Source organism: Suricata suricatta, chromosome X (assembly GCF_006229205.1).
Source record: "Suricata suricatta isolate VVHF042 chromosome X, meerkat_22Aug2017_6uvM2_HiC, whole genome shotgun sequence".
NCBI lineage: Eukaryota > Metazoa > Chordata > Mammalia > Carnivora > Herpestidae > Suricata > Suricata suricatta.
The window spans coordinates 73,367,681-73,381,871 of NC_043717.1; the positions used below are offsets into that span (position 1 = coordinate 73,367,681).

Below are 14,191 nucleotides of genomic sequence, written 5' to 3' on the forward strand. Positions count from 1 at the left end.
TTCTCAAGTTCAATCCCTGCGTCAGACTCTGTGCTGACAGCTAAGAACCTGGAGCCTGCTTCAGATTTTGTGTCTCCCTCTCTCTCTCTGTCTCTTCCCTGCTCAGTCTCTGTCTCTCTCAGAAATAATAAACATTAAAAAAAACTTTTTAAAGAAGGGGCTGGGGGGCGGAGGGGTTACAGTGTTCCAGGAAGTAGAACTAGCACATGCAAAGGCCCTGCAGTCGACCAGGCTGGTTAAATGAAAGAGGCTAGTGTGGAAAGAACAGGAACACAAAAGGGGAAGGACTGATGATGAGGATGAAGAGGGAGGCATCATATAGGACTTTGTGAGCCACAGTTTAGTCCTAAACTATGGGAAGCCAGGGGATGATTCATGTTTTCTAAGATCCCTCTGACCCCTTCGTGGAGAAATGATTGTTGAGGGAGATGCAGAACAGAGGAGGAAGCAGAGAGACCAGGTAGCAGGTCACTGAAGTGATTCTCATGAGAAATGTTGAGGCCTTGGACCTGGGTAGCAGCAAAGGAGGTGCCGAGGGGTGAGCAGATGCAAGGCACAGTTAAGAGAGGCGACCCTCAGGGCTTGCTGATGGATTGGGTGTGAGCGAAGGGGATGGTGATAAAGGATGGAAAATGTCATTCTTCCTGTCTGGACTGAGCAAAAGGCTGAGTGGTGATGAGTGCAAACCCAATGCCTGCCATGCAGAACGGATGCGGAGGGGAGATCAGTGGGCCGGACCCATGATGGCAGTGGCCTTCAGTCCTGGGAGCTGTTGAAGGCAGAGCCATCCTCAAGGTAGAGAAAGAGCCTCCCGGGAGGGGCATCATCTAGCTGCCCCAGACATCCAGGCTTTCTTGGTGTAACTCCTATAGGGCCATTACCCTCAGGCCCATCCCTTGAGGGAGCTCAGGATCAGCTGGGCACATCTTCTCAACTCACCTCTTGGCCCTGCCTTCCCCTTCATCCCAGGAAGTCCTGGGTCTCCAGGTGGCCCAACCTTGCCTGGAATCCCCATGAAGCCAGGCTCACCTCTCATGCCTGGCAAAGTCCAAAAGAAAGCAAGTCAGGGCCTGGCACCGTGGGGCTGGTGGGGGGTGGAGGGGTTGAGAGTAAGCAGATTTGAGGGCTAGAAGAGCATTTGTAGCTGGCCTCTCTTCACAGGGCAGCAGGAAGGAGCCATCTCGAACTGCGGAATGGATAATGGCCCAACAGCCAGCCAAGCAGCCATACCTTTCAGTCCTAGCTCTCCAGGAAGGCCAGAGAAACCTGGAATTCCTTGGTCTCCCTTTGGCCCTTGAGGGCCAGGAATTCCAGGGAAGCCAGGGTCTCCAGGGTCACCTTGATCGGAGGATGGCCCAGGGGGCCCTGGGGTCCCTGGAGGGCCTGGGCGGCCTAGGGATAAGATGAGAGAGGAATGAGGGCAGGTGAGAAGAAGGTGGCCACCGCTGAAAGCTTTGGGGCTAATAAGAATGCAAAGTCTGTTCCCAGGGCAGAGAACATTCTCTTGCTGCATTTGGGGTCTCAGCGCCTGGACCTTCCCAAACCCTTTATGCAAAATGCAACCCATTGCAGTCTCCCTTGTCCTGTTAGGGGAGGGACATGAGGCCTCGCGGGCCCTTCCATGTCCAGCAGTAGGAATGGGGCTGGGCTGTATTAGGATCTCTCCAAACTAGGACAGAAGGCAAAAGCCAAACCTTTTTGGGTTTCCTGTCTTTACCTCGCTCTCCATCTAGGCCTGGTTGCCCAGGGTCGCCAGGCTGTCCTGCTATGACTGAAGACAAGGAGAGGCCCGGGGCACCGGGGAGACCAGCAGGACCCTGGAGGCCTGGGAAACCTGCAAAGAATAAATAAAAGGGGCTGCATGGGCTTTGGGTGGCCAGGCTTTCAGAGAAAATGGAAATTCAAGCAGAGAAAACGGAAGCGGCTAGGTAGATGCCAGACCAGCGAACGCCAGCAGAGGGCGATCTCCCGTTAGTCTCCCTTTGCAGCAGGCAGAGGAGCAGGGTCACACACAGAGACAGGCTAGGTCTCAGCGACTCCCGGTTCCCGTGCCCCGCCCACAGCAGGCGCCGCAGTTCATGGGGATGGAGCTTTGGAAAGTTCTTGCTCCCAGCGTCGTTGGAAATGGGAATATTTTAGACAGATTTCCCTCAAATCGGGAAGAAAAGAAAGCATGACTGCAGCACCTGGAACTGAAGTTACACATTGTCATTAAATTAACCAGTTATGTCTGATGGTGCCCAGAGATGGTTACAAAGTGACGTGGGGGCACCGGCTCCAGCCCATCCGAACAGACACCTGCTGGGTCAGAAATGGAGGTTGCAAGGGCTCTGTGGTTCCTGGTGTCTTCTAGGGCTAATTTCTGGGTCTTCTAGGCAAACTTGAAAATGCTTTTAAGGGGAATTCATTATACCAGCTGAGTGCTTGCTTAATTGCCAATAGAACAAATTTATCTACACTAAATCCCTTCCACCTTTTTGGCCAAAGAATAAAGTCATTTATTAGAGTAGATACAAGAATACTTGTTTGCTCACATTTTAATACTGCGTGGCATGTTTTCTGTTTATCGGACGATTTCCACTATAATGTTCAAAACCCAAAAATTTCATCTGATTACAGAAGATTTATTTAATATTCACACAACAGATATACACATGGGATCTTGATGGGAAACACATTGAAGCCATAGATACACATGTAGAAGTCCATGTTACACTTGTAGCATGAAAGTTTGGTTTATTACTTTGGTACTTCTAGAAGAAATTCGAATGAAGAGAAGTAGATTCACACTGGTTGATAAAGTATTCTGGGGGGTTGAGATGATTTTTTTTGTTTGTAACAATAAAATCCAAAAAGATTAATGTTGAGTTGTGTTTTTCTGACAAGGAAAGTCAAAAATATCAACGTCAAATTTCTCATATTTCGGTAAGGAAATAGCAAATCCATAAAAACGTGTAAAGAAAGATGGCGGATTGGTTAATTCAGGTTTTGTTTTTTTTTTACAGCTCAATCGTTAGCTGAATGTTGAGGAAATATGAAGAATAAAAAAAGAAATTTCGAGAAAAGTCTCCAATTATTATAGGTCTGGAAAAGAAACAAAACGAAAACAAAAAGAAAAACTAGCTTCAAAGCCAATGGTGGTACTTTTAGTATGTTCAGTTATGTCTCGATGAACCTTTGAAGTATTTTTCTTTTTCACAAGGGAAAAAATCTGAAAAGAAAGACATATTTTTCCTGAAATTAAGCAAAAACCAATAAACAAGACACCAGATAGTAGTGTGGGCAGCATACCGATTATTAAAAGCTCTCATAGTTTTTGGAGCTGCCTTCTCTTTTTACCTGTTTCTTGATTTTAGAATTACACCGATATATCATTAAACCTGAAACAGAGATACTGCTGATCTTAAGTAGTAAAAAATAAAAAGAAAGAAAGAAAGAAAGAAAAGAAAAGAAAAGAAAAAAAGAATCTCATGTATTTCTTTAAGAATGAGACACTTTAAATGAGCACATGAAAATGCAGGATGGCATGTTTCTCCAACTCACTTCAGTGTCAGAGGCTTAAAAAAAACCTAGGGATGCTTGGGTGGCTCAGTGGGTTAAGTATCCGAGTTCGGCTTGGGTCATGATCTCATGGTTTGTGGTTCGAACCCTGCATCGGGCTCTGTGCTGACAGCTCGAAGCCCGGAGTCTGCTTTGGATTCTGTGTCTCCCTCTTTCTCTGCCCCTTCTCCACTCATCCTCTCTCTCAAAAATAAGAAACATTTAAAAAATTCATTAAAAATACAGAAAGCCCTAAGTACACATGCAACTTCTAAATATTTAGTGCAAATATGAAAATGAGTGGTGTAATTCAGAATTATTTAGATAAAGGTATTATAGGAACAAAGAGTGCTTTTGGAAGATTGCCTAGGGGTAGATCTTCATTTTACACTGATTTCTATGATCATATCAGAGAGAGGTTCCTATGTGGGAGGTATATTTGCTGTATGCTTTTGAAACAATGTTTTAATTAGATGTTGAGAAGAGCAGAAGAATATGTATAAATCATAAGTAAAAATAACCCAGATACAATGAACATCGTTGTTCCAATGACCCACTTTAAGGACGAGAAGATAGCATTAACTTTGAATTTCTTTGTGTGTCCTTCCTATCCTCTTCCCTCCCTCTCAGGAGCAACCACTCCTGAATCTTGTGTTCAGCACGCCCACACTTTGACCATGCATATCGGTATCCCTAAACATATTGGTTGTTCACATTTATTTATAAACTTTTTAACAGTGGAATCATACCCCGTGTATTTCTCTGTCGTTTGCCTTTTTTTTTTTTGAAATCAACATTATGTTCCTGAAACGTATCCATCTTGACATATGCTGTTTACTGCATTTCTAATTGTGATTTTTATTACCTCAGATAGCGAAAAGAAATGGATAATTTAATGGCCGGGCATTCATAGTCCAGAATTGAAAACATCTGGGTTTTGCTTCTATCTGAGTCCCCTCCTCTGAACCTCCTGTGAGAGAAGCCACATGATCCCCTTATAGGCAGGGGCTGTGTTTGAGCTCTCCCTCCGGAGAAGCTGCTGGCTTTCAGAAAAGAACAGGTTGGTCCAGACCAAAGGAAAGAGTAAATGCAGAGAGAGCAGATGCACTGATATAAAATTCAGCAGAAAATGAATTAATGTAAGAATTAGTTCCTGGAAAGCATACACACATTATGCAACCATGGACATAAATAAAATGTGGTAGGAACTGAAGCCCTAGAATTATAACAGAGGAGCAGAGCATTTTGCAAATATGATTTCCCCAGGTACCGTGTAATGATAACTGGGCAACCTTTCTTGAACACCAACAATGTGCCAGGTGCTACGCTAAGTGCTTTTATACACATTGCCTCACTCCTCATTGATTCCCCATCAAACCTATGAAGTAGATTCCCTTATTATGCCCATTTTACAGAAAAGGAACATTAAGAGTTCACTGGGGATTGAGGGGCAAGTAACTTCCTTGTTCAAGGTCATACACCTGGGGAGACGTAGAGCTGGAATTTGATTCCATTGGTCTGATTTCACAGCCCATACACCCAGCTGTGACGCTACATTAAATTCATTTCTTGCTTTACACTGAGTGCAATGTAGATGGGTCTTTAGAACATTCCTAAGGAGGGTTAAAGAATCAGAATTAATTCTCACTATTTGTGAGGTGGGGAGAGGGAGGCTCAGAAAGAGACTTCAGATGATATGATGAGTCAGGGGCCAAGACTGGGGCAAAACCTGCTTGCTAGTAGCCTATGAATCCGAATCAAGTGTTTGTGTGTGCCTGTCCCAGGGAGACATATGTCTTCTTAGTCTTGGGCTCCTTCTAGCAGCCACACTGTTTTCTCAGGTCCCTGGGAGGGCCATCCATGCTGGACATTGAGGAACTTCTGGCAAATCTCTTGCTGATGGACAAGCCCTGTCCCTCGGGACCATTAAATTCAGGCTCTGGCCAAGTGAGCAAGAGAGACCCTGAAGTTAATAATGGAGAGCAGGAAGGAACTCACTAGACTGTTCCTTGACACTCCGTCCAGGAAAGCCCTAGCATTGTAGCATGGCCTCCCTTCTCTTTCTCAGAATCAGTTCTACAAGGTTCTGAGATCCCAAGAGGTATGAAGACATGCACAACTCAAGCCTTTGAGCCACATGGTCCTGATGAGCCCCAACCTTGGCTCCCTAGCAAGGCCTTACTCAGCTTCTACAAAGCCTGGCTTGGGCTTGCTTACCTCGGCCACCTCTCTGTCCTTTCATTCCTGGCTTCCCTGGGGCTCCGATGTCAATTCCCGGAGAACCTTTTTCCCCTTTGGGACCAGGCAGGCCAGCTGGCCCAGGCACACCGGTTATACTAGGTCCTAGAGGGAGAAGCAGAAAGAGGAGGGCAGAACTCAGTGCGGGGGAGGCCCTTATGTCTCTCTCACTTGCTGGGGACCTGCCTGACATACACTAGAAGCTGAATACTGAAAAAACAGGAAGGAGAGCTCATTCTGGATACAATGACACACTCCTTCTTCCTTCCTCCAGAAACCAAGGCACTTCAAATTGGGGGCTGGCAAGGAGATCCATGAGTTTAAGGATATGGGCTACACCACAGTTGAGAGCTCATGGTCAGCTCTTTCCAGCCTTCTGCAAAAGCTGGAACTCTCCTGCTTGCCCTTGAGGGTCTTCCTAACCTGGAGTTCCATGGGTTCCCTTGGTTCCTGGAAGCCCATTCAGTCCATGTAAACCAGGAAGTCCAGGGAAACCTGAAGAGAGAGAAGATCAGAAATGGCTCGAGCAACTCTGAATCAGGAAGGGTCCGAAAGAGGTCTTGCCCCCAAGGGCATTGCAAAGTCCTCATTTTAAAGGTCGTGGTCTTCCTTGAGGCATGACTTAAGGCCCTCAGGGAGACTTGAACCACTCCTAACCTCCACTCTGCACCATCACTTTTCCTGACTCTCAGTAGAAATCAATACAGTTTTAAGAGCAGGGTGGTAGATAATTACATATATTTAAGAACACAGACTGGCAATGCCAAGGTCTTGAGTTGCCAGCTCCCAGGGACTCGCTGCCCAATCTTGAAGTCAGAAAAAGTCTACATATGCCAGGACAACAACCTTCATCACTAACTCTTCTCTCCATGGATCCTATGTTCTCCTCTTCCCATTCTTGCTTGCCCTCCATTCTTCCTCTTCCTTTCCCCTTCCCATTATCTGTCACGTGGCCCCATCAATGACTACCTTGGATATGGCTTGCCCCAGGTAGCATCTTGTAATATAAAGCAGTTGCTGTCCTTTCTGGGAAGTGGGGGCGGGGGAGAAGAACCCCTCTTCCCACTTCCTCTTCTCAAATACATACCTTTGGTTCCTATCAGGCCAGGGGCTCCCAGGGGCCCAGTTGCCCCTGGACGGCCTGCAGAACCCGGTAGTCCTGGACTTCCTCTCATGCCTGCAATCCCAGGGAGTCCTCAAAACGAAAGCAAGGTAGCAGTTCAGAAAGGGTCATGGCTTAAAGCTAACCCTCACTTTATCAAAGTAAAGTTGTCCTGTGGCACAGTAAGTACCTGGGGAGCCAGGAAGGCCAATGTCTCCAGAAATACCAACTTTTCCATCTTCACCTTTGCTTCCTGGGAAACCCACATCACCAGATAGTCCATCTTTTCCTTGCATGCCTACAAAATCAAGAAAGATGCTGAGTAATTAGGTCACATTTCAGGCAATCTATTTCTCCAAGGGAGGGAGGGAGTGAGCAGGCAAGTGAAGCCACTTGACCTGCCAAAAGAGCTAGGTCCAGTGAAAAGACTCTGAAAATGATGGTGGCAGCTGTAACTTCCCATTTGATAGGTGCTGCCTGCTAAGGAAAGTAAAGTTGTTCTGAATGCCCCCAGAAGTAGGAGCAATGGGTGGAAATGTTCAAGAAACAGTTTAGATAACAATAAACTAAGGATGTGGATGCCATCATCTCAAAGGTCTTATTAGACTTATCCCCATGAGTCTTAAAGGACGATCAGGCTAGTTTGCTTGGAGAAACTGCAGGCTGCCTGTCAGGTACGAATTTCTCTGCACTGGATCGAACTTGCAGAACTTGGGGTGGACCTCTCAGGGTTTTCCTGATCCTCAGTGTGGAGGGATGTGTGAAACGCATGAGGTAAAAAGTACAGCGGACTTACCTTTAAATCCAGATTCCCCAGGTTGTCCCTTGAGTCCTGGGCTACCGGAAATTCCAAGGGTCTGGCCTTGATCTCCTGGGGATATGAAGATATTCTTGAAGTGGTCAGGAGAAGCTACAGCTCATTTTGTAGCAAAGAGATCTTTTGATGGCAAAACCTTTTCAGACTCCATGTAGACAGTGGAGATCTTTGACAAAAGTACGCAATGGGTAAAAGTGACCAATCACCAAAAAATGGTTGGGACACTCTCAGCCCACCGGCAAGAAATGCTGCTTACAGGAAGCATATCTCTACTGGGAAGACATCTCTAGGTTCAGTCTGGGCAGGGAAGATGATAGAAGGAGGGGATCCAGAACATCACCAGAACGGAACAATGATGGCAGCAAGGACGGCAAGTTTTCCTGCCCAGAGGGCTGGGTTCAACAGGGGGAAAGACTGTTAGAGCGAGGGTCTCCTCTGCTGCTGATTCTGGCAGGCACATGGGTCAAACCACTGTTTGTCACATGTCTTTGAGGAGTAGAGACTGCAAAGGGTGTTTGGCCAAAAGGGAAATGTAAATCAATTCACCTTCCTTTAAACACAAAGCTTTCTTCCAGAAGAGCCCTGCGCCTGCTAGAAATCCACTTTGCTCTGGAAAAACACATTGAAAGAGAAAATGCTCCTCACCTTTTGAACCCGGAAGACCAAATGCTCCTGGGAGTCCCGGAACTCCATTGAGACCCTGTGAACCCTTTGAAGCAATATGGAAATCATTATTTCTGCCCACAGCTCAGGGCCTCCCCTGCTCTCACCCTCCCTCCCCTCCCCAAACCACTGCCTGTACACTGTGGCAGGGGTGAAATGGTAGAAGGGAGGGTCATGAGCAAAGGGTAGAAACGCATACTCAGAAGTTTTAGGGGAGAGATTCTATTTGCAGATGAATCCTGGTCTCGTCATTCATAACTTCCCAATGCCTGTCCAAATTGGAAGCTTGGGAAATCAGGTGTGGTTGTTCTAGCAAATCTCTTAGAAAACAAGCCGTGACTGTCAGGCTGCGGACTGCTGGCACGCACTGTAGATAGTTGGCTAGAGCCAGAGCCCTGGAGCCATCATGCACAAGAAAAGGTGTTGTTTCACCACGCAGGGCTTACAGCCCTCAGCCACAGATCCTGCAAGCTACAGCTTCCTGCAAGGATAGCAGGTCGCAGGCTGTATGTGTGCATCCTGGAATCTGAATTTGGGCTACTGTTACCATTTTCACAGGAAAAGCTGCCTTTATGTATGTCTAATGTCCAACACACTATTGGAGTCTGGGAAGCAGACATGTCAGCTGATATCAGTATAGTTATTCCTCTGCTATCTGGTATGGTTTTGATGTGTTGCGATGTCCCTAGTAAAGACATGTGCTACCTAGTACCCTGGGTGGGAGTCTAAGTTCTGGACCAGGTCACTGTGCTGACTGATTTACTACCCAGGATACCTCCTGCATTTGCCTTACTTTTTCTGCACATTGGGATATCTGCTAATTCTGCGCTTTTGCTCATGTTGGACCCCTCCCACTTTGACTCCATTCCTCTTAGTGTATGAGTGGTCAGAACTGTCCAGCTGAGAATGATTTCTTCTGCAGTTGCTTCAGGAATGTGTGTGTGTGTGTGTGTGTGTGTGTGTGTGTGTGTGTGTGTGTGTTCCCTCCATCAGATGGACTGAGACTTTTAGAGGACAGGGACTTTGGGGTGCCTGGGTGGCTCACTCACTTAAGCATCCAACTCTTGATTTCAGCTCAGGTCATGATCTCATGGTTTGTGAGTTTGAGCCCTGTATCAGGCAGGCTCCATGCTGACAGTGCAGAGTCTGGTTGGGATTCTCTCTCTCTCCCTCTCTCTCCCTCTCCCTCTCTCTCTCTCTCTCTCTCTCTCTCTGCCCTCCCCAGTCATGTATACTCTCTCTCTCTCAGAATAAATAAATAACCTTAAAAAAATAAATAAAGGACAGGGGCTTTGCCTGTAAGGAGCATAGGTGTTCTGTGACCCAATTCGTTCAGTCTCCTCAATACTGCTACAAGTATTGCTACTACTTATTTAGAGCCCACTATTTGCCAGATACCATGCTAACTGCTTTACACATATCATCTCATTTAATCTTCACTACTGTCTGAAGGAAGTTTGAATATCATTCCCTTTTCGTGCAGATGAAAAAAGTGAGGCTCAGACAAGCTAAGCCATGTGCCCAGAATCATAGAGCTAAGGAGCCATGGAGCTGAGATTCAAACCCAAGTCCATCTAATTGGACTCCTACTCTACCATCCTGCCTCTTGAGAACCCAGACAAACTGATTTGATTATTTGATTATTTGCCTTTCACAGAGGAAACAATGGTCTTCCTGAAATCAAAACAAATCAAGAGGCCTGTACCAAATCCATATGGTGTGCCAGGCTCAATGGGTGATACTGGGAGTGGGGTGCACACAAAAGAGCAGGTAAGGCAGTTCTTGTTCTCAAGTCCTAATGACCTCACTGAGGAAATCAGACCCATACAGAACTGACTGGGATTCATATAAGCAGTGAGAAGTGCAGCACACCAGCAGGGTGGGAGCTCAGGGGCTCCTGGAGGAATAGGCGCCTGGGCTGGGGCTCAGAGCACAGGAAGGCATTGGACTTTGCTGCAGAGTAGCAGTCTCTGTCACACGGGAGAGACAGCGTGAGCAAAGGCCCAGAGGCAGGAACATTCAGGAGACAGTGAGAAGACCTGTCAGATTCAACGATAGGACTTTGTCTGGGATGAGCTAGGGGAAGTGATTGAGGAGTGGGCTTGGGCCAGAAAGATGGACAACAGGGGCATGTCCCCCTGCTAGGGAAGCCCTTCCCTGGTGAAGAGACAAAGATCTGGGCACACTTACACTTGCTCCTGGTATTCCTGGGAAACCTGTGATTCCAGGAGACCCTTTCAGGCCGGGTAAGCCCCGTAGTCCAGGTGAGCCAGGAGGGCCTGGTTTCCCATTAAGTCCCTTGATGGTACTGGGGAAGCCGGGAACTCCAGGCAAGCCTGGTGGCCCTGGGAGGCCAGGCTCTCCTTTGTCACCTGGGAAAGAAGCAAACAATGCTTAGAAAAAGGACTCTGGGCAAGAGAAAACCTACTCCCCTAGATCACAGGCAATGTGCAGCCTTGGGGACGGTTGGCTCGGGGCTGAAGGTGTGGGTTGGGGAGGTGCCTTCAGCCTTAGGGGGCACCATTCATGGTGACTGACTGGTCCACATAGCTCTAGCACTGCTAGTACCCATGCCTCATCATCTGCCAGATTCCTCCAGAGGTACAACAGCCTGTGGCTCAAAATCTCAGTTCACTGCAGTGGCAGTGAAAATTGGCAGCCTCTAAGACCAGCAACCCTCAGGCCAAGAGAAGACAGCCTCCTTAGACCCCCCGCTGCCACCTCCACTTCCAGTCTCAGGGGTCTTGCCCTTTCTCAGGAGGGAGATTAAGTCTAAGCATCTCTTTTGCCCTGTCGCCTGCCCCAGCACCTCTGGGCCCAGGAAATCCGTCAGATCCAGCTGAGCCTCTAGAGCCTTTGTCTCCTTTGAACCGGAGGTGCAACATTGGAGGGCGTGGACTGGGTACTCCAGCTGGCCCCGGGTCGCCTCTGTCTCCTGCAGGGGTGGAGATCACGGGACCCTCATGAGAGGAAGCTTAGACACAGGGTCAGGCATGAGCTGACCTTTCATCTCAGCTCTTCCCCCTCCCCCTGCCCCCTGACCCAGGCCTCCTTTCCAGGCCCTTCCCCGGCCCTGTTTCCCCAACTTCGCATCAATGTGCATGCCCTTTCCTTTGACAAGACCAAAGTCCATCAGCAATGTTGGACCCTACTCAAAAGCCTCCTCCACTGAGCATCTGGGAATGTATGATGGGGCCTCTAACATGTGATGATAACTCAGAAGTGATTAGGTTTCTTGGTTTAAAGGAACTTCATTCAGAGAGCGCCTGGGTGGCTCAGTCGGTTAAGCATCTGACTCTTGCTTTCAGCTCAGGTCATGATCTCAGCGTTACTGAGTTTGAGCTTCGCATCTGGCTCTGTACTGACATTGTGGAGCCTGCTTGGGATTCTCTCTTTCCCTCCCTTTCTGCCCCTCCCCTGCTCACATACTCGCATTCTCTCTCTCACACACACAATAAATAAATACTTCAAGGGGCGCCTTCGTGGCTCAGTCGGTTAAGCCTCCGACTTTGGCTCAGGTCATGATCTCACATTCGTGGGTTCAAGCCCTGTGCTGACAGCTCAGAGCCTAGAGCCTGCTTCCGATTCTGTGTCTCCCTGTAGCTCTCTGACCTTCCCTGCTCATGCTCTGTCTCTCTCTGTCTCAAAAATAAATAAAACATTTTTAAAAATTTAAAAATAAATACTTCAAAAAAATAAAAAGACTTCATTCAGAAGCCCCACATCTTATTAACTAACACAAGATGGGTAAAAGCCACAGTAGCAACAAAGTTGACAGACAAAATGTACCTTGGGAAGCATGGCTGGCAAGTTCGGAATTCAGTGCTGTGGCTTACCTTTTTCACCAGCACTACCAGCCTGTCCAGATGGTCCCATTCTTCCAGCTGACCCAGAAATTCCCTTCAATCCACTTGCACCAGGAATCCCAGGGAGACCTGATATCCCTGGAAAACCTACCAGCCCAGCAGAGCCTTTCTCACCTGTTGAGAAACAAGAAATTCTATTATGATCTCTCATGTACATACAGGGAAATGGAAGCTCAGAGAGGTTAAATAACTTACCCCAAATTACACAGCTAGGAAGTTGTAGAGAAAATATTCAAACCCAGGTTTCTCTAACTCCAGAGCCCAAGCTGTCAATCCTTACACATTATACTAGTTCCCTGAACAGAGGCATGACACTAAGCAACAGAAGGGAGAGAAGAGGTGGGCACCTCTCTTATGAGTCGCCAAGTTAGAGCTCACAAAGAAAAAAAAGGGCTAGGACCAGTTGTTGACCTTGGACCAGTCATGCACCCCAGTAAAAAATGGAGATGCCTCCCAACCAATCTCTGGTGTCTAGCAGGACGATTACAGAAACCGAGAGCAATCAGGCTCCATGGTAGGTGGATCGTGCAAATACATAAACCCAGTGTGACTGTTACCATCCTGTGCTTTACTGATAGTGCTACTCAGCCCAGTGTACTGCCCGGCCAGCAGTGTGGGTGATTCATCGTGGCTGGGAGTCTTCCCTTAGCAACCACTTTGTCCAAGCATCTTACCACAAAAAGTCCTGCTCACCTCCCTCTCCACCCCCCCACCCCATTGTTCTCCCTTTCGAGGCAGAGAATCAGGGCAAGCTGGGCAGTGTGAATGATCCTTTTAGGTGCCCACTAGTGCCTTCCTGAACACTTTACTTACCCTTCGGACCTGGCAGTCCTGGCGACCCAGTGCTCCCTGGCAAGCCTGAGTTCCCCAAGAAGCCAGTCAGCCCTGGAGATCCTGGAAGGCCTTTTGGCCCAGGCGAGCCTCTCTTTCCAGTTGATGCAGGGGGACCTGTCTCGCCTCTTAAACCTTTCTTTCCAGGATGTCCTGAATCAGCATGGGAGAGAACATGGGACACCTGTCAAGCAAGGTTGTGTCCAGATCTGGGCCACTGCCCATTCCCATGGCTTCTGATTGGCTGGCTGGCTGGATTTTGGAAATGGTCTTTTAACCATGGCCTTGGCAGGCTACTAACTGGCAGAATTCTTGGCTGGCTGAAGCATTAGCACTTACCATCCAGAGCACCATGCCAGTGACTGTTACTCTCAGCATGGCAGGGCCAGCAAACCCCCTTCTGATTAGAACTTCTTCCCCCTTTATGAAAGTGGTGACACACTTTAGCCTGTGAATGGAGCTCTGGGAAGCCAAGGTGGCCTCTGGACTCCAGTTTCCTGGTACTTGGAGTCTGAATCCAGCCACAATGGCTGTTTCCTGAGCCAGTTGGTGAAGTAGAGGTTAAAGCTGAGCCATTGTTTCAGCCTCCCAGGGAGCCACAGATACAGGGCTGCCCTTTTAATCCCTCATGCAAGCAGTTAAGTCAACCAGTTCCTTGGCATTAAGGTTGAAAGGCCCCCTAGTGCCAAGTACTGTAGAAATCCCCAAGGCCCATTTGGTCTCCTAGGTAGTCTGAGACTTCTTTCACCAGGCTTTAAATTGGTCAATGGGATTAACCTCCTGAGTTGCTGCCAGAGTGGAATGTTCAGGTACAAAGCAAGGAAATTAAAAAACCAAAGGATTAAATCAGTGACCACAGAGGTATTTGGGCCCCCAAGGACCTAATTGAATGGCTGACTTGGCTTTCTATGAATTGAAAAGCATCAAGTAGCTGCAAGCCCCAGGATTCTGATGGGGGGCTGTGAAGGGGACTCCACAACAAGGGAAGGAAATTCAATGAGGGCCAGCCCCACAGCATGGGTTTGGGGACCCCTGGCCTTGCCAAGGTTAGAGTGTATAGTCAGATTATTCCCTGAGCAGGAGAGCTGGTAAGGGTGTCAGTCTGTGGGCTTATATACTATTTCCTCACCTGGA

General features: G+C 47.8%; 1 protein-coding gene across 1 annotated transcript in view; it reads right to left on the reverse strand.

Moving 5' to 3' along the window:
- The window catches only part of COL4A6 (collagen type IV alpha 6 chain), a 70,031-nt gene that overhangs the window by 8,052 nt on the left and 47,788 nt on the right, over positions 1 to 14,191 (reverse strand). Inside the window, exons 26-38 of the mRNA XM_029929683.1 lie at positions 13,040 to 13,210; positions 12,197 to 12,340; positions 11,170 to 11,295; positions 10,551 to 10,732; positions 8,343 to 8,406; positions 7,677 to 7,751; positions 7,071 to 7,178; positions 6,866 to 6,973; positions 6,202 to 6,273; positions 5,758 to 5,883; positions 1,718 to 1,834; positions 1,231 to 1,392; positions 940 to 1,038 (exon numbers count right to left, since the gene is read on the reverse strand). Coding sequence (XP_029785543.1) covers positions 940 to 1,038; positions 1,231 to 1,392; positions 1,718 to 1,834; positions 5,758 to 5,883; positions 6,202 to 6,273; positions 6,866 to 6,973; positions 7,071 to 7,178; positions 7,677 to 7,751; positions 8,343 to 8,406; positions 10,551 to 10,732; positions 11,170 to 11,295; positions 12,197 to 12,340; positions 13,040 to 13,210 — 1,554 coding nt within the window. The remainder of the gene's footprint in view (positions 1 to 939; positions 1,039 to 1,230; positions 1,393 to 1,717; positions 1,835 to 5,757; positions 5,884 to 6,201; positions 6,274 to 6,865; positions 6,974 to 7,070; positions 7,179 to 7,676; positions 7,752 to 8,342; positions 8,407 to 10,550; positions 10,733 to 11,169; positions 11,296 to 12,196; positions 12,341 to 13,039; positions 13,211 to 14,191) is intronic.